The sequence below is a fragment of the Ambystoma mexicanum genome, chromosome 8, assembly GCF_040938575.1.
Source record: "Ambystoma mexicanum isolate Mex_15411 chromosome 8, UKY_AmexF1_1, whole genome shotgun sequence".
Taxonomy (NCBI): Eukaryota; Metazoa; Chordata; class Amphibia; order Caudata; family Ambystomatidae; genus Ambystoma; species Ambystoma mexicanum.
The window spans coordinates 1,227,710,112-1,227,729,683 of NC_090929.1; the positions used below are offsets into that span (position 1 = coordinate 1,227,710,112).

The window sequence follows — 19,572 nt, forward strand, 5'->3', positions numbered from 1 at the left end:
AGCTGTCTGATATGACCCAGCCAGCTATTGCCCCATCTCAAACACTCCTTTCATTAGGACATTTGTGGAAAATATCATATATTGTATATCGTCAACTCTATGATTTCATCCAAGCAAACCAACTCCTAAAAGAGGCACAGCATGGATTTAGACCTTCGGGAAGTACAGAATTGGCTCTGTGCTCCATATGGAATACACTTAAAAACAATCTGGATGAAAACTCTGGGATTGCTCATCCTACTAGACATATCGGCCGCTATTGACACCATCAGTCACAATATCCTCCAAAAAAGGATGGAAGATATTGGTATTAAAGAAACAGCCCTACACTGGATCACCTCCTTCCTCATGGGTAGAACAGAAACCATGATCTTGGTGCCTGCAATTCCCGTCCTTGCCAATTTACCTGTTCCCCAAAGATCCACACTCTCATGTCTACTTTCAAACATCTACATGACACCCCAACTAGGCATCATCAATAAATATAGTATTTACTGCTACAACTACGCAAATGACAAACAAATAATCTACACATTTGTGAACCATGAAACGCCCCAAACATTAAATACTGTCTGCACAGGTGGACGCAGGATGACAGCAAACCAACTAAAACTCAAGCCTAGCAAATTAGAACTGATGCTCTGCAATCCTAGCGGTTCTTATTCCACCACAATCCCCAGGCCTGATGAGATGGGCCATTTTGCAAACCCATCAAGCACAATAAGGAATCTTGGAGTTACAATGGACTACTCCCTCACTCTTGATCGACAAGTCAAGGCCATCGTCTGAAGCCATTTCTCCCAGCTGCACATGATACGCTGCCTCTTACCTGACTTAACATTCACCCACAGGGCCATGACCATAATTTCTCAAATACTATCCAAACTAGACTGGACAAACAGCTTTTATCTCAGACTCTCCGATTGAGGAAACTTCAAAGTGTTCAAAATGCAGCTGCAAGACTACTTCTCATAATGAAGCAATTTGAGCGTATCACGCCAGCATTGCGTATTCTCCGCTGGCTACCCATCCAAAAGAGTTAATTTCAAAACCTTGTGCATCGCCCATTGTTCATAACACATAGGGATCCTTCCTACTTCAAAAGTAATTTTCATCACTAAACACCTTCCAGAACATTAAGGTCACACAATGCTGCGCTAGTACTAGTCCCCAACTTGAACAAGAAATAGCAAGGAGGATCTCCTTTTTCAGTTCTGACCACAAAACTGTGGAACACCCGTCCGAAACCTCTCTTCCTGGAAGTGAACCGCCGCACTTTCAGGAAACAGCTCAAGACTAGGCTTTTCAACCAACCACTTTAAAAGAAATGAAAAATCATAGCAACGGACTAAAAATGGTGCAACCAAAACTTTGGCTAATTTACAACGGGTACTGTTTGATACTCTTGGCACTATCATCTGTTGGAAAGCAATTTGATTAATGGAAACACTGCTGCATGACACTGGTTCACAACTTAATGTCAAAATGTCAGTGAAATCAACAACCAAGAGCCAGGAAGCGACAACACCCTGCCCCTACCACCCCACCCCTTCACCCATTCTTCCCTCAACTAAATCCTTACTACTAAAATATTGCATCCTTACAACTCCCACACGCCTTCAGACAACCTCCAGGTCTAGTGTACTTGACAGATTTAGACCCTATCCATCGTCTATCGACAACCATGCTTTTTTGTTGCACTCATCAATCCAGTGGGCTACCCATATGGCCAAGCTGCCCAGTCGGCACCAGCCAGAAACAAAGGTTTTCATATTGGCACACAGGCAATGGGTACTTCCGACCTGCATCCATAAACACGAAAGGTTTTGGCATCTACCTTCCGGCTATCCGACTGATGCATCCTGCCCTCAATTTTTAGAGAGTCATGCGCAGCGAGGCCAACGTTATTGGCAGAAGGGCGCCATGTAAGACCACTTTACATTAGAGACGACATGGAGGACCTGCTTTTTGTGAAAAGATGAGCCGTAAAGGCGACATAGCTGCTGCTGGAAGAAACGTGCTATTTGGGGCAGGGCCTAGTGGCAGCTAGACCCTCTTTGGTGCAGCTCATATTTGATGCTCTCTTTCCTACTGGTCCTAGACTGGAAGGGCCTTTAGCTTTCAACAGGTAAGTGTTACCTTGCAGCGCTGTAACAAACGGACATCACACGTTTCCATTCCTGAGGCCATACAATTTTCGAGAATGTTTAACAAATATGTTCCCACAATTTATTGTTCCCGCCAAGGATTTTAACTTAGTCCTAAAGTTCCTGATGGGGACCCTTTTGAGCTATGTGTTCTTGCCATTTTAGTTTATTGGCTTGGTGGTGGCCGTAACATCCGCAGGATGGGTGAATGAGTTGCAGGCCCTTTCTTGAAAGCCAGCGTGCACCACCTTCTCTAGGGAAAGATTCACCCTTAGGTTGCAGCCAAGGTTTCTACTCGAGGTCGTGTCAGAGTTCAATTTGTCCAAAAAAATCCAGCTTCTGGTGTTTTATCCTTCTTGCCTATCAAAGAAAGAGGAGAAGTTCCACAGATTGGATCCCAAGAGACTGCTCAGCTTTTATCTGCCTAGGGAGTTTAAACTAGAACGCCAACCTGTATCCGATATAATGGGCAGAGCTGTGACAATACAAACACTATCCCATTGGATTGTGCTCTGCATCCCAGATTGCTAATTGATAGGAGGAATTATGTGCCTGAAGGCCTCGGGGCCCGTTCCACAAGAGGGATTTCAACCCTGTCTGCTCTTCAGAGGGGAGATTCCGATGATGGATGGTTGCGAGGCAGCAACCTGATCATCATGGCATACCTTTGCTAAGCATTACTCATTTGATTCTCTGTCTGGTCAGGGCGCCCACTTTGCCAGAGCTTCAACATTTGTGATTTAGCTTTTTTTTTCTGTCTTTACTCTTACTCTCCCCATCTCCATAGAAAATTATACTGCTATGTGAGAAGGGGAGAATTTGGTGGGAGGACACTACCCATTAGAATAACAAATGACTTATCGCTGGTAATGTTCTTTCTGATGGATGTTCCTCCCACTGATTCCACATCGCACCTTAGCCTAACCCACTGATGAACAGCTCTTCCTCTTTGCTTGGTGATGTCCTAACTCAGCTGAGCACTGGAAATAAATAAGGAAACTGGGGTCAAAGGTTGCAGTGTGGATAATATATGGATGCTCAACATCATGTCCGTTGTCCAGGAGATGTTGCATTGAGAATTCCCGATACTGGAGTTCCACTGAACCCCATCCTTAATTTTCTGTGATGGTAGGAACATCCTTCAGAAAGAACATTATTCAGAGCTAAGCCATTTGTTCTTTTATTGAAACTTGATTGGACATTTCTTTTAATTTGGTACTTACAATACTATTGTTTTGGATTCTTCCATGCTGGCTCACACCCTGTTGAAGAGTATTGCCTGTCCTGGGCACATGTTACCTTAATGAGGTAAAGGAGTTAGGCCATTTATGTTCCGCATTTTATACCCATATGGTTGAGAATATCTGCTGTTCTAGTAGTAGTGTGGGGCCAGGTAGGTTTTTAGAACCCACTACTCATCCCTTTACACATCCAGGGCAGTTGTCATTTCGTCAGATTGTGACATTATCTATACAGTTAAAAGCAGACGTCAGTAGGAATCTGTTAAAGGGGGAAGGCAGTTCATTATGCAGCCCATTCTGGCAAAGACACAGCATTCAAATGCTTCTCTCTTGGGACCATTGAGCATGTTCGAGACGAGTAAGATTTTGTTATTTCAGTAGCAAAAGCATCATGTAAATATGAGACTCTGCAGGTTTTTATTTGTTTCTTGATGCTTTCCTTACCTAAATCTGTCCAACGGTTCAAGTGCAGCTGAACATCAACACAGCTGTGCCCCACTTCAACACCACAAAGTGATGGGTGCCCTTATAGCTTTGAGAAAGGGTAATGATAACCTGGTAAATTGCATTGAAATGGAGAGTACTCGTACCAGTAAGAACTCCATAAATCCTTGTAAAGAAGAAATAGTTACAGTATATGAACAAAAACATTCAAGAGTCTATAAAAGATCCAACATACTCTAAAGCCAGTACTGCTTGAAAACACACACAGACACCAAGATTTCACATCAAGTCGTTGTGCCTGGCACTTTTAGTGTCATTGGGATCTGCCAAACTGTGTTTTCATAGGGATTAACTGGACAATCCCAATAGTTCTCTTGTGGCTATGGCGAAAAGGTGAGTATATGCTACAGGTCATCTGTGCAGAGAAGGCGGTAACTATTGTTGTCGGCTTACCCCATGTTAGGAGGGTCACCATGTCGCAGTACTGGGCATTCTTTCACTTCTCTTTGTTTCCTGCTGGAAGTTGTGGTGTTGGCTCATTCCAATTGAATAACATGCCATGAAGTTAATCTAAGGTAAAGCAAAGCCCAGTAGTGGGGCCACCTTGTAGCCATCAAGCTGAGGAGTCTGAAGGACCCCACAAGAAGAGCCCAGGCTTGTAGAAGGGTAGCTACAGAGTCACTCTCAGACTAATAGAAGAAAGATGTTTGCAGTCATGGAGCCCAAAGACACCCTGTTCCCAGAGCTCAGGGACCCTCGCGAGCAGGACCGGTCAGTAAATCTGGATTAAAGGACTCAGATAAATGAAAAAAAGTTGATGACTGTAGCAGAAACGGCCCATGAAGTGCAGATGCATAGAGGGGTTTCATTGTCAGGATTGGGTCTAGTTTGGGATCAGTTTTAGGTCTCTGGCAAGTGTGACCACGTTACAGCAGGTGCCAGAGCCAAGGTGCCAGGATCTCAAGTGTGAAGGACTCTATGCAGACCACCCGGCAACAGTAGCAAAAAAGAGCAGAAAGGGGTTCCAGCACGAAGGTCATCAGTATCTCAGTTGCTGACAGAAGTATCCGTCAAGGCAGCAGAAACGGTCCCACGAAGGGGAGAATGAGGCACTTTACAGTGTCCCATGGCAGAGACGTTTTTATGGGAGGGCAAAAGGAGCACTTGCCCAGGGCCCCCACCTTGGTAGTGGGCCCCACAAGGCTACATGATCTAAAGACGTAAGATTCCATTGTTCACCACACTTAAATGGCACAAGTTAGGCTATTTTATGGCATGCTGCAGAGGCTCTAATCTTATTGCGCCTGCTGGTTGTTGACAAGTACATTCTACCTTGATCAATTCATCATGTAATGCTTTCTGTGTTCACTGTGGTATACATAGTCTCTGTGTTCACGACTACACAACTCTTGTAGCATTCATTTCTTCCTGGGGGAATTATGTTGATCATGTGCAATAGCCAAAGCTGAAATTCAAATTGATAAATTGAGTGCCACAATGGTTCAGAAATGAGCTCAGTGTTTTAAGCTCTCATTGCAGAGATGTGTTCATATACAAGATTAGAATAGCACATTCCAGCAAGGCTGGCTGAGCTTTTCCTATGACTGAAGTTTATAAACCTGCCTGCATATGTCCTTGATTTTGCAGCACAACAGGTGCTATTATCATCAATGTACATACACCAGATAGAGGTTGATATAAAAACTAACATGTCACCCGTATGGTGAAGGTCTAGAAATTGGTTTGCTAAGGTAGGGTGTTGTTAAACCTAGGCAATCACCTCCAGCGATGAGCATAATCTGTTAGTCCAAGAAGTGAATAAGTATCCAAATTCAAGACTGTGGAACCAAAGCGTTCATGCTTGCATCCTGGCTTTGCCAGCAGATGATACAGTGATCCTGGTCAAATCATCTAATATCTCTTACATCTTCTCTCATGCTGGTGGCATCGTTTAGCCCATTACTTGATCTTTTCTCTTATGTAAGCCATTTGAGTGGAAGGGGTGGTAGACAGAAGACAGTGGACCAGATGTAGGCCTTGTGCAAGCATATTTTAAGGTATCGAAAGAGCTTGGGGTAATTGTGCTCCTCTCTGGGCCAGGCTAGGCTAATAACAAGGCTTTGGTCTGTCAGTACTCCAGTTGCACTAATGGTTTATTCAACCTTTAAACTGGGTTACCAAATTGTGTGCTACTTACCTTATGTTTGTGAGAACAGATTACTTTGTGCCCAAGTTTGATAAGGAGCGAAGTCAGCGCGAAACACATGTCACTAAGGGGGCACACTTTCAATAAAGATACCAGACACCATATGACATTTCTAGTACAAAACTTCATTTTCAGTGATCTTGGCACAACACCCGGGGTAACCAGTTACAATCATATTTTAAGGTATGCTCATTTGACACAATAAATTGTTTGCTTTTTCGTAAAAGTGAAAGCTTTTTCTGCAATTTTACAAGCCAGTGTTTTGGAAGTATTTACAGTGTTAAAATACAAAAGACAAACCCAGAGTAAAATCTATTAAATCACATCAGTTGGTATGCTGGTACCTATATACTTCCTTTGATGATGGAGAAAATGAAGTTAGGATAATTCCCATTTTACGAGAAACACCCTTCTATAATATTTTGTTTGAAAGAATTGTTATTTTTGGAAATGTGATTTGAGCTCTTTCCAAGTCTGTTTTTATAAAATTAGATTATTTTAGTTCATAGTAAGAACTGGAAAAGAAAGTATTTAAATGCATAAAATGCAGAGTTGGCACAAATCCCAGCTTCACCCCATAACCAATGTCAGATCCTGGGCATCTCATTTAATCTTGTATTGCCAAATCTGTGAACATTGCCAGTCCCTAAACCTTTCAGAATTGTCAGCCCTCAGAGTGATTCCCTTCTCAGTGTATGATCTTCATAAAAGCCTCACTCATTGGTTCCCTGGCTAGAGTGTTGCTTCCACTATAATAGTGAACATTGATATATTGCACACCACAGGCACGTGGTCTTTTGATCTCTATGGCAACCCTATTTGAAAACCATGTCCCACTTCTAATCTCAGTCTGTCTGGATACAGATACCCTACGGGTAGCTTCTATTCTACATCCACTATCCATGCTATAGTATGGGTAGATTTCTCTTTCCTTGGTCTCTTCTATCCATGCTTGAGTACTTTTGCATTCTGTGAGGCAGGTAATGTGAGTTCTCTGTCGATTCTGGGTTACAGGTAGAGTTTACATATGGTCCTTGTTAGGCAGAAACCTGTGCAGTTCCCTTAGGGACCACTGCAAAAGATTTAGGACTACAGGTGTTTGTCAGTAAACCCAATTGGTAGCAGTCTGTACCACCCAGAGTTACCTGGTAGCTGTGGCTGAGCAGTCAGACTTCTCTCAAGAGGAGTTAGACAGTATATAGAGTATACTCAATAGGTACAGAGATACAGTAGCACAAGCAAACACTGACCAGAGCTTTGGTGTAAAAAGTATATAATTATTTATTTAAAGACACACTTGTAAATTACACTAGCACAAAAAGAGCTAAGTAAATTCAACACACAGTCACTATTATATATATACAACCCTAATTACTTATTAGACAAGTCTTAGTGAGAAACACCACTTATTTTCAGACAGAGGTGAGCGCTTAACATAAGATGGCACTCTAAGTTATAGAAAAAGGGAGGGAAAAGGCAAAGTTATGAAAGCACACAAATTTCAATACTTTTCAAAGAACCACAGTGAGGCAGGTTAGGCAAAGTCTATTGGAGAGCAAGGAAGTTCAAATGCCAGGCCCACTCTTAGAGAGAGCAAGCGTAATGTGTCCAGGATCACACAGTGGGGTTATGCCCAAAGAGGGTTTGTAAATAGTTCACAAAAGATTGAGATCAAGTCAGGAAAAGTTAGTTAACAGGCCCCAGGCTAACCCAGGTTAGAAAGTCGAGTATTTACTGTCACCCCAAACGATCTGTCGCAAGGGAAGCCAGGCGGGACACAGTACCTGAAAATGGGAAGAACCCTCCAGCGGGGGCAGTTGTTCCTGGCAGCGGGTGCAAGTCGGTGTTTCGTCCAGAGGAAGAGGAGGTCTCGACGTGGAGGAAAGATGAAGGTTGTTGCACTGCCTGGGAAGAAACCAGCCGCGGAGGTTCCCGGTTACAAGGTACTACCCTTTTCTTCGCGGTAGTGGTAAACCGTGGTATTCCGGTTGCCGGGGTGCTTGGCATGGGCAAGGCGGCCACAAGATGGTCCAGGGAGGCGAAAAGACGGGCAAACTGGTTATCCCCAACAGTCAAAGGAAGAAGACTGTCCGGGCTGGAGATCTCCTCTCATCGGGAAAAGTGGTGAGACGGTTCCGCAGGGCTCCACCAGTGGTGTCGTCGTTGCAGGTCGGCTCGGCTTCTCCCTCCTCGGATTCTTTAGGTCCTGTGACGACTTCTGAAGTTCCAGTCCCCAAAGCCCTGCTTTTATGCAGAAAACCCCCATTCATTCAGCCTAGCTGTCACTCAAACATGCTAAGTGGTGAGCCGGGTGGCTCACCACTTGGGCCAATCACACAAGAGTGCGACTTCAGTTGCCGAGGCAACTCAGTCCAGGGTGCCTAAACCCCCTCCCACACCCCCTGTGGTACCCAGACAGAGTGGCACCACTTTTGGAGGCTTCTGTGGAGAAGCCCGCCAAAAAGTGGGACAAAGGGCTTGACTTGGGTTGGAGTTACAGAAGCGAACACAAACGCCATTTTGGAACCAAGTTTCGGCAAAAAATACCAACCGGTGAATTTATATTAATTTAATAAACCGGCAGTATGTTCGAGGCTATTTTAAAAAGTGGTAGCCTCGAACAATGGGAAAGTCCCATAGGGAATATATTTGCGGTCGAATATAAAAGGTAGTATCCACTGCCACCAGCCAAAACTCGGTCACGGGGGACTGGACAGTGCACCCTCGAACAACAGACCCCGGGGCAATCGAATTGCCCCGACCAGTATGTCCACAATATGATGATTTGTACTGGTTCTGTTCACAATTTAAGACTAGTAAAGCCAATGGTGACTTTACCTGCCCTGGGAGACAGTAGTCAGTCCCAAGGTATGGAGTCTGTTTGTAACCCACATACCAAAAACACATGAAGCCCTATGGGGTAAAGGACCCCATAGCCCATAAAACACATACAAAGTCAAAGGAACACCTCAAATCATGTCTAAGAGTGGGAGAAAAAGAGTCTCACTCTTAGCTTGAGAAAAAAATAAACCCCAAAAATCCAGCAAAGCTGCTGGGGGACTCACTATGTTTGGGAAATTAGCCTTTACAGAGAATTCTCCCTAACAGTCCTGCATTAATACTGGGGGCTGCATACCTTTCTAGATGCTATTGATAGAAAGTAACCTGTATCTATTCTAGAACAACCCAAAAACAAAGAGGTGATGGCTGGAAGGTGTAAAATGAATCTTAACCCCTGGCATGCTTGTGGTCTCATGCAGAAGGGATGTGGCCTAGCAGTTCGGGCTGGACTGCCCCTTTTGGGGTGGGGCCAAGCCTGATTTGCAAAGGGTCTTTCCCCTTCTGTAATGGTTTGGCTGGTGAAGAACGGCGGTCTGGAGGGTTGCCCAGAGCATTGCCGGTGGTTAAGATTCATTCTAAACCTTCCAGCCATCACCTCTTTGTTTTTGCTTTGTCACCCCGAGTGGGACGGGTATGCCCAGACGTGGGTCCCGTTCCTGCTGGGCCTAGAGACCCAAGCTCCTCCTCTCTGATGAGCCCCAACAAGGGCGAAAACATATTTGGGGATGCTTGTGGTCTCGTGCAGAAGGGATGTGGCCTAGCAGTGCGGGATGGACTGCCCCTTTTGGGGTGGGGCCAAACCTGATTTGCATAGGGTCTTTCCCCCTTCTGTAATGGCTTGGCAGGCGAAGAACGATGGTCTGGAGGGTTGCCCAGAGCATTGCCAGTGGTTAAGATTCATTCTAAACCTTCCAGCCATCACCTCTTTGTTTTTGCTCTATACTAGAACAGAAGTAACTTCTTCAGTGCTAATGTTTGCCTTCAAATGTTACTTGGTTAACATTCTGATTAGAGCAAGAATGAAGAGGATAAGGTGACTTAAAGGCAGTAAACATGCTTATTTTGAATGCTTCAAGGCAGCATATCAACCTACACGTTATAGGTTGTGATCGCAACGAGGGGGGCGGGGGTACGACCAGATATTCTTGATCACTTAATTCCTTTGGTTTGGTGGAGGGGGGGGCCCAAAGATGTCCGTGCACAGGGCCCCAAACATGCTTAAAATGGCCCTGCACATGTGTGCCACCAAGTACAGCAAAAAAGTAACATAACGGATGGTTAGTGTTCAGAACCATGCAAAGGACACACAAGACAATGGACATCCCATACAGAAGAGGCACCACTACACTTGCTAACTTTTTTTTAGCTCAGCTAGGAGGGAGAGTTTGAGAAGGAAAGTGTGAGAACTGAATGTGCCCATTGGCTTGCATTAGGATGAGTGATCTTTTATAGTGGAGTAAAAAAGGACAAAGCAGAAATCCGTGACAACTGGCAGCATTCTTGTCTAAGAAATCAGGGGCTTCAAGCCTTAATGAAGGCTTATTGACATTTTTAGTGGCCGCCCTTGAATATTTTTAAGTAGAGGGGAGTACATTTTTCCCCCAAAATATGTCTTAGCGACCGAGCATAGCAAGGTTGCATGAACCAATTAATGGGGCGGTCCGTTGAGGTTCTTCCCCGAGAATTATTTTTAGATAATAGGTTAAATTGGTGCATTTTTACAACACATTTCTTTCTGATAAATTTGGTAAAAAAGCAAACGGTTTGCAATTTTATTTTTTTTGTAACACATGGAAATGATAAAATGCATTTCTCCAACTAGTTCACACTGGCTGTGCCCATAATTTTCCATACTGGCTACACCAATATATGTCAGTATTCCCATATAAGAATATACTCATGTTTGCTTTGTGCATAATGCTAGTAATGATATTATAAGAAAACATGTCAAAAATATATCTGCCAATATATGCCAGTACCCCCACAACATACTCCTGTTTGCTTTACCAAAATGCATCCCGCAGTGTGAAAATATATCCAAACTGGCTGCACCAAAATGCCAGTCTAGCTACATAATAACACTTATCATGCTTGCTTTATCAAAGATGCCCAATTCAAAATGTCATACCACAATAAGATATGGGTAGTCTGGCTGCATTAAAATGCCAGTCTAGGTACATAATAACACTTATCATGCCTGCTTTATTGAAGATGCCAATACAAAATGCCATGCCACAGTAAGAAATGGTTAGACTAGCTGCACCAAAATGCCTGTCCATCCACGTAATAACACTTATCATGCTTGCTTTATCACAGATGGCCAGGAAACAGTGCCATGGCTGCCCTGTGGTGCGTCATTATGAATGTGATTGTGTGTGTGCGAGGCACTGGGGTCCAAAGGGACAGCCATGGCATTTTTTACTGGGCATCTAACAAGCATTAGCAAAGCCAACAGTTTTGGCTTGTATACTCATTCAGTTGTCCTTTTAGCCATGTAGCATTTTTAGATAGATGTGTGATGTTTAGCTATGCAGCACATTTAAAAAGATTTGGGAAGATTAGCCGCACGTCACACTTAGAAAGATTATGGCGTATAGCCATGCGGCACATTTAGATAGATCTGTGACTATTAGCCATGCAGCACTTTAAGATACATTTGTTAACATTAGCCATGTGTCACATTTAGATAGTTTTATGGAGATTAGCCAAGCAGCATTTTTAGATAGGTTTGTTGAAGATTAGCCACACATCACACTTGGATAGACTGTGAAATTAATCATGCATATCACAATATAGAATTGTGTAGATTAGCCACATAGAAGAACTTGGAGAGTAGGCAATGTGCTAACCACCCCACTCCTGCTTCCTCCAACACACCACCAAACACTATACATGACCACTGGGCTAGCCACTATATACACTAACACACACCCAACACTATATACACTAATACACACCCAACACAAGTGACACAAGCTTACAACAACAAAACCTGGACACTGGACCATGCCCATATGTATACAACAAGCCAGTGTGCACAACCTGAAATACCATCCAACCTGCATATAAAACACTCAGACACACTCCTACATAACAGTCACATAGAACTACCACCCTATTCCAATCACCCCCTCCTGGAGAAAATGCTGGAGAAGCTGGCCTTGCCCCAACTCAATTTGCACGTTGAACTTGTCGGTGGTCTCCACGATCATCAATCTGGATTCTGAGCATCCAGATGCACGGAAACTGCTCTTCTGAACACCCGTGAAGAGCTGCTCACATCCCTGGACTCCAACTCCCCAGCTGTCCTCATCATACTTGATCTCTCCTCTGCCTGTGACACTGTAAACCATTCCATCGTCATACAAAAGCTCCACGATACCCTTGGTATCTCGGAGCAGGCTCTAAAATGGCTGACCTCTTTCCAACTGACCGCTCTTCCAATGTCATCTTGAGCACCCTCTCCTCTCCTACTTCCTTCTCGACCTGTGGTGTCCCCCAGGGATCTAGCCTCATCACCCTGGCTTTTTAACATCTACCTTGCTCTCATCATCTCCTCTTTCTCCCCCAACTTCAAGTGTTATGCAGATTACACTCAACTCTTTTTCAGACTTCCTGCTGACTGACTCGCACTTTCCTTCATCCCTGTCTGCCTATTTGCTATCCAGTCATGGTGCAATTCCAATGATCTCTACCTCAATGCCAGCAAAACTGAGATCCTTCCGATTGGGGCCCCTGCTCCCTCCTTCTTCCCTTCCCTCTGGCCTCCCACTTTGGGCTCCCCCCCCCTGCTCCTTATGAAGCCAGAAACCTTGGCATCATCTTTGACTCCTCTCTCTCCTTCCTCCCTAACACTCAGGACATTACTAAGAAGTCCGATTTCAACTCTTCCTTCTCAAAGGCATTCTCCCATTTCTCACTTTCCCCCAGAAGCCCAATGTTTACTGAGCCCTGGTTCTCTCTAGGCTTAATTATTGCAACAGCCTCCTCCTCAATCTACCTTCTTCCACTCTGCAACCCCTTAAACTAATCCAGAATAGAGCAGCAAGACTTATCCTTGGCCTTAAGCCCAGGCACCTGATCTCTCCTGCCCTAAAAAGTCTCCACTGGCTCCCAGTTGCTACACGGATCAAATTCAAATCACTCTGCATCATCCACAAGGTTGTCTGGGGCCAGTGACAACTCTAATTGTCCATTTGCTGGCCTTCCTCGGCCAGGTAAAATTCTGCATAAAGTAGTCACTAAACAGCTGCAAAACTATGTCGAAGATCATTGCTTGCTCCATCCTCTGCAATCCGGCTTTCACCCCTTGCATGGGACTGAGACTGCAATGATGGAGGTTTGGGATGAGATGTTGCAGGCTGGGGATGCAGGGAAACTCTCCCTACTTGTGATGCTCAATCTCTCCGCGGCATTTGATACGGTAGACCACAACATTCTGCTGGACTGCTTAAAGGATCTTGTAAAAGTGGATTCTGGTGCATTACAGTGGTTTACATCATTTCTCACTGACCGTCAGCAAAGCGTTCAGGTTGGAGGTTTCCTCTCAGAGATTCTCGTCCAGTGCTGTGGTGTGCCACAGGGATCAGTCCGGTCCCCACTTCGTTTTAATAGTTAGCTTTGTGCCCTGATGAATATTCTGGAGAAACATCACCTCAGATTTCATTCTTATGCTGACGACACCCAGCTATACGTTAGGCTCGATGATGTGGAGGATGCCCTTGCCCTGGTCACTAGGTGCTTAGTGGAAATAGGCACATGGATGGAAAAAAACTGGCTACAATTAAATCCTAAGAAAACAGAGGTAATTTTGTTTGGGCCTAAGCACCTCCTTGATGGAGAAAAATGCCCCCTTCGCCCAAGTTTCTGGGAGCTAGCCTCCAGTATTCCACCAAAGTAAAGAATTTGGGTTGTATCTGGCAGAGTGATGTGGGATGTTATGCCCAGGTCTCAACCAAGGTTCAGTCCGTATTCTATAACATTCGCCTTTTGCGCAAAGCACTACCTTTTGTTCCCTTAGCAGATTGTGCGGTGGTGGTCGGGGAGTTAGATAACGCCAACCTCGACTATTGCAACGGACTCCTAGCAGGAGCACTGAGCAATCAGATCCACTGCCTACAAAAAGCACAAAATACGGGAGTGAGACTGGTTTTGATGTAGCCAAGAACACTCATACATCCAGTCTCCACCATTCATTACATTGGTTGGCGGTGCAAAACCGGATTACATTTAAAATAGGCTGCTTGGTCTATAAATGCCTGCATGGGATGGCACCAGTTTATCTGATAAACAAATTGAAACAGTATCAACCTACCCGGGCCCTTGGGTCTGAGTATCAACTCCTGGTTATCCTTAGGATGAAATGTAGATCAAGAGGAGACCGGTGTTTCTCAGGGACTGGACCTCGATTATGGAACAGTCTCCCAACGAGTTTGAGACAGGCTAAACCATTGATGACTTTTAGAACAGGCCTGAAAACCTATCTCTTTAAGTAAATCCACTGTTTCTGGCTCTTTGCTCAATTCCCTGATCGCTCTGACACTATTCAGCTAGGTGGTTGTTCTGCCTCTTTTTTTTCTCTCGAACTTGTGTACCATCTGCGCCAGGATACGATTTAGTTCGTTGGGTGCGCGGTACAAATATTTAAAAATTCAAAAATTCAAATTTTATGCATCCTTGGGGCTCTTGACCATTCACACCCAATCTCCTTCTGTCTACTTTCAGCACTTGCCTCGGCACACCCTCCGCAGTGGGGAGTCAAACTTTTCCACTCAACATGGCTCCTGGCCGCAGAGCACTTACCATACCTTGCACTTCATCTGTGGCTCACCCTTGAGCACGGGCACCCCAGCACCTACCCCACTGCCCTCTTCCTTGCTGCACTTGCACATTCTGAATACTCACAGGTTATAGTAGATTCGGCCATCCCTTCCTCCACTGCATTTTTTGTATTTGTTAATTTTACTGCAGTCCCATGTTACCTCCCTGTTGCCCTGTGGGCGCTTTGAAACAGAATGTATTTGCTGTATAAGCGCCTAACAAGCAAACAATAAATAAAATAGATGAAATTTACAAATAAAAGATCATAATTTTTTCAGAATGTAGAAGGTTTTTAGATTTATTTTGCTGGCATCTCCTGGATACAGGAAGCAATGATAGTGCTTGACCAATAATATTATGCTACATCAGAGGTGGGCGCAGTGTGCTGGCTTCATAGGAGCTAGTCCAATGGGAACCAGCGATTCAGGCAATTCAGACTATTGGGCAAGGATCTGACAGACCGAAACAGATCTGGAGAAACAGAATATGCAACAGTGCAGAGAGAGTCGGGTGCATAGCAGAGACGTTTTTATGGGAGAGCAAAAGGGGCACTTGACCAGGGCCCCGACCTTGAAGGGGGGCCCACAAAGCTAGCTGGTCGGTAGAAGTAAGATTCCATTGTTCACCAGTCTTAAATGGCACACGTCAGGATATTTTTTGGGGTGCTGCTGAGGCTCTAAACCCATTGCCTTTCTGTTTTGGCAAGTACATTCTGCCTTGATCAATTCATCGTGTATTGCTTTCGGTGTTTCCTGTGTTATACATAGTTTGCGTGTTCCTTATGGCACAACTCTGTAGCATTCTTTCCTTCCTCTGGGAATTATGTTGATCATGTGCAATAGGCAATGGTGAAATGCATATTGATAAATTGATAAATTGAGTGCCACAATGGTTTAGAGGTTAGCACAGTGTGTGAAGCACCCATTGCAGAGATATGGGTTCATATGCTAAACTAGAATATCACATTCCAGCAAGGCTGGCTGAGCCTTTCCTATGTGTGCAGTTTATAAGCCTGCCTGCATATGTACATGGTTTTGCAGAGTAACATCTGCTATTATCAGCAATGTTCCTGCACTAGATAGGGGTTGCTATAAAAACGAACATATCATCCGTATGGTGAAGGTCTATAAATTGGTTCGTTCAGATGGGGTGTTGTAAAACCTAGGCAACCGCCTCCAACGATGGCATAAACTGTTAGTCCAAGGTGAATAAGTATCCAAATTCAAGACTATGGAACAACAGCGTTCATGTTTGTATCCTGGATTTGCCAGCAGATGATACAGTGATCCTGGTCAAATTGTCTAATATATCTTACATTACCGTGCTGTCTTCTGTGAGGTTTGCCTTCTTGCATGCTGCTGCTATCGTTTTGCCCATTACCTGTTCTTTCTTCTTATGTAGGACATTTGGGTGGAAGGGTTGGTAGACAGAAGAGAGCGGACCTTAGGTTGCAGGCCTCAGGCAAGCATATTTTAAGGTCTGTTTGTTTGACACTAAAAACAGTTTGCTTTTTGGTAAAAGTCAAAGGATTTTATGCACGTTTATAAATGAAAATGTCACAAGCCATTGTTTTGGACGTATTTAAAGCTTTAACATACGAAAGACGCGACGGGTGGGGGCGAGAACAGTATTCTTGATCCCTTAATTCCTTTGGTTTGGTGGATGGGGGCCCCAAAGGTGTCCGTGGCCAATGCCCCAAAAGTGCTTAAGATGGCCCTGTCCCATGGTGCAGCAGAAATGAGGGGGGCCAGCAGCAAGCTATTCAGAGTCCAGCCAGGCATCCGAGAGGCTCAGCCCTTAGTTCCAGCAGATGCTAAAAGCAGGGGATGGCTTCTCTGATATCATCAGAGACTGCATGCTTGGAGTTCCCAGAACACAATGCTCGAGGGAAATGGGTCTTGCAGAAAGATTCTTCCAGAATGGAGAGGCATCCACGAAAGAATATTGCCCTGCCTCCCATTGTACATGTGCACTGTTCAAAGGTCATGTGGTCATCTATTGGGTTTGGCCAGCCCACACTCATACACCAGGGTACATACTCACAGATGTGGGCTTTTAGCTGCCTCGGAGACCCTCAACCAGTTTAAACTGGATACCATACAAACCAAAATCATTTACAGGCGGGAATGAAACTCCGTAGTAAGCACAGCCATTCTTCATTGCTTAAGCAGACAAAGGAAAGGTGACAAACAAAAGGCCCTTTTAAAATGCCCTTTTGCCCAAATGGCCACCACTTGTGATCATTTAGCTACTTATCCAGTAGAGAATGCAAGAGCATGCTGTAGGCAAAAACAAATTGTATAACCGCCTCAAGGTGCGCCCAGCCTGGTTAAGTATATGGACTAACAAGGGCGGCAGTACAACAAAAGAAGTTTCCTCTGCAGGGAGTCTTTGGTAGAAGTATCTTAGATTGAACAAGAAAGTCTAAAAACGAAGAAAGCCAGCAACACATTTAGGGGATTCAAAGAGTTAGCAAAAGTAACACCAAAAATTGAATTCTGACCTAACAGTTCAGTAGATGACTCCAAAGCTCCATTCTGTTCTTGACTTACATTCACACCCCTTGTTCAAAAGCATTAAGGTGCAAGCTTTGTATGTTGGAGGATGGGCACACCTTTTCCGATTGGTACATTTGATCCTTATGTTTTGACTTAATCCGGTAGATTCTGACATGGAGACTTTTGGTTATTTCAACTGCTCTTGGTCAGGAAAGGTTCCATATCCTTTTCCATGCTTGCCTCCATTCCCTCCATGTGTCTGCCCTGCTTTCTTTGCACCCTGAGCAGCATTTTGTTTTAGGGTATTGAGTTTGAATCTGGTTCGTCCCTTAGCAGTTATATAATACTGTTTTTCTTTAACTAGCCACTTTATTAGTTTTGCACTTCAAAAATAGATGTGACCCTGTGTTCATGTACAGATGCGTCCCCGAGTATAATACATCATTTTTATATATTTTTTGTTTTACAGGCGTATCCTGAATATTTGATCACATACCAGATTGTAAAGCCTGAAGACACAACCGAAGGATAATAAAGTATGCATTCATCGAGGGAGTACTCTATAGGCAATAGAGACAGCATAACTGCATTCATCATTTTTTTTCTTCTTTTGTTGTAGGTCTGCTCACCATCTGAAACTGGTAGCAATTAACATGAACAGGATCTAACATTGAAATCCTGAAGCTCTGACTATGTACAACATTCTATTAAAAATCAGCACTTTAACATAATTCATTCCAAACCAAATTGGTTTATTTGTATTAAATGATAAACTGTTAACTTGAACCCTGCCTTGTTTTGCTAATGCTGTGTAATATAAAGCACAGCACAGCGTTTACACTGAAACATTATTTAATTTGTAAAACTGTAAATAAGAGCTTTTATACTAGCCTGGTATTTATTTACATCACATCACTATATAACATACTTAAATAGTTTCAGAGCATGCAATGTGTACAGAGGAATACATGGTGTGTTTTTAAACATTGCATTCAGTTCCTAATTCACCACAGGCGGGTGGTTGCTAGGTTCCAGTAAACATCCTCCTTCAGGGAAAATTTGCTTTTCAATGGCAAAGGGCAGGACACTTTAATTTGATAGTGATGTATAGAATATTAAATGAAAAATGTGTTTTGTTATAATGTCACTTTATTTTGGTTATGTGGGAAGTTGAAGGTGTAATGGAATGTGCATTAATAACAATCGTTGCAATAAAGGTAAGACTATAGGATTGCTCTAGAAGATGCATTCAGCATTTCCACATCTCGCGTGCTCTTCATAGATATTGCTTAGCAAGAATTCATCTTGGCATTAACTTTGCACCTTTTAAAAAAAACTCAAATGCAAAACCATTTAGCAGAGACAGCGATTGGAAAATGACACCTAACTCCAAGGTTCACTTTTAATTGTATATTGTGATTATAATTGTATGCGAGTTCATTATAAAGTCCCTTTATTTCCGTGTTCATTGTTTCAAAGTTAATACAATATTGTGTACAAACCATTATTTGATTTTACATATGAATTGTAGATCTATCATATCCAAATTGATTTCTATTGTGTACCGTCCACGGGAGAGTTGCCAGTTGTGATTGGTGGAGTTTGAGTGTTATTAATCAATATTGCTAACCTTGCAAAGGCCTAGAATGCAGTGTATAACAACGCAGAAAGCCCACACCAATCCTTACTTCATTTGAATTTGTTAATTCCTGCTTGAATTATTTGTCCTTTTAGAATTCATCTTGATGTGCGACCTTACATACTTCTATGTTACTCCCTCCCTCCCTTCAGACTGATTAGAAGTTCATTCACATGGTGAGGCAGCAATTGAGATGTTAAAAGGAAATGGGGCCCAAAATGTCGCCCTCACAATTGCGACAGCCGAATTAGCCGACTTTTTTTTTTAAACACCCCCTTTACACCACATATATATGTGGGGCGGTATGGGATATTATATTAATACAGGGGGCTATGGTGGGGGGGTCTCCCCCCACCCCCCGCATATTTATGTGGTGTAAAGGGGGTTTAATGAAAAAACAAAAGTAAGAATTTTCAGCCGTCGCAATTGTGTGTGGTCGCAGTGATCACATAGATCCATGTTAAAGTGCTTGAAGGGAATCTCCATTCAGATGCTTGAATACATGTGTTCCTAGGTTTGCCTTGGCCATGCCTGAATCCGTCCACAGACCTCAGTCCCTTTAATCAGTTAAGTTGATGAGACAAACCTCTCAAGGCCTATCTGTTTCTGCTCCCATGCTTTTTTTCTCTGGCATATTTTTGCCATTTTGTAGTTGTAGTGTTCTCCAACCCTGTTTGACTTCCTCACTCTTCTTACTGGACTCTCAGAATATTACTGTCCTTTGTTTGAGTTCTCA

At 43.6% G+C, this 19,572-nt stretch overlaps 1 protein-coding gene across 3 annotated transcripts in view; it reads left to right on the forward strand.

Moving 5' to 3' along the window:
* TNKS2 (tankyrase 2) overlaps nt 1–18,661 on the forward strand; it is a 2,182,082-nt gene extending 2,163,421 nt beyond the window's left edge. For 2 of the 3 annotated variants that reach the window (XM_069611330.1, XM_069611332.1), the window contains exon 27: nt 17,667–18,661. In XM_069611330.1, coding sequence (XP_069467431.1) covers nt 17,667–17,729 — 63 coding nt within the window. In that variant the 3' untranslated portion in view covers nt 17,730–18,661. The remainder of the gene's footprint in view (nt 1–17,666) is intronic. The other variant, XM_069611331.1, reaches the window with a different exon arrangement.
* The last annotated feature ends 911 nt before the right edge of the window (nt 18,662–19,572 follow it).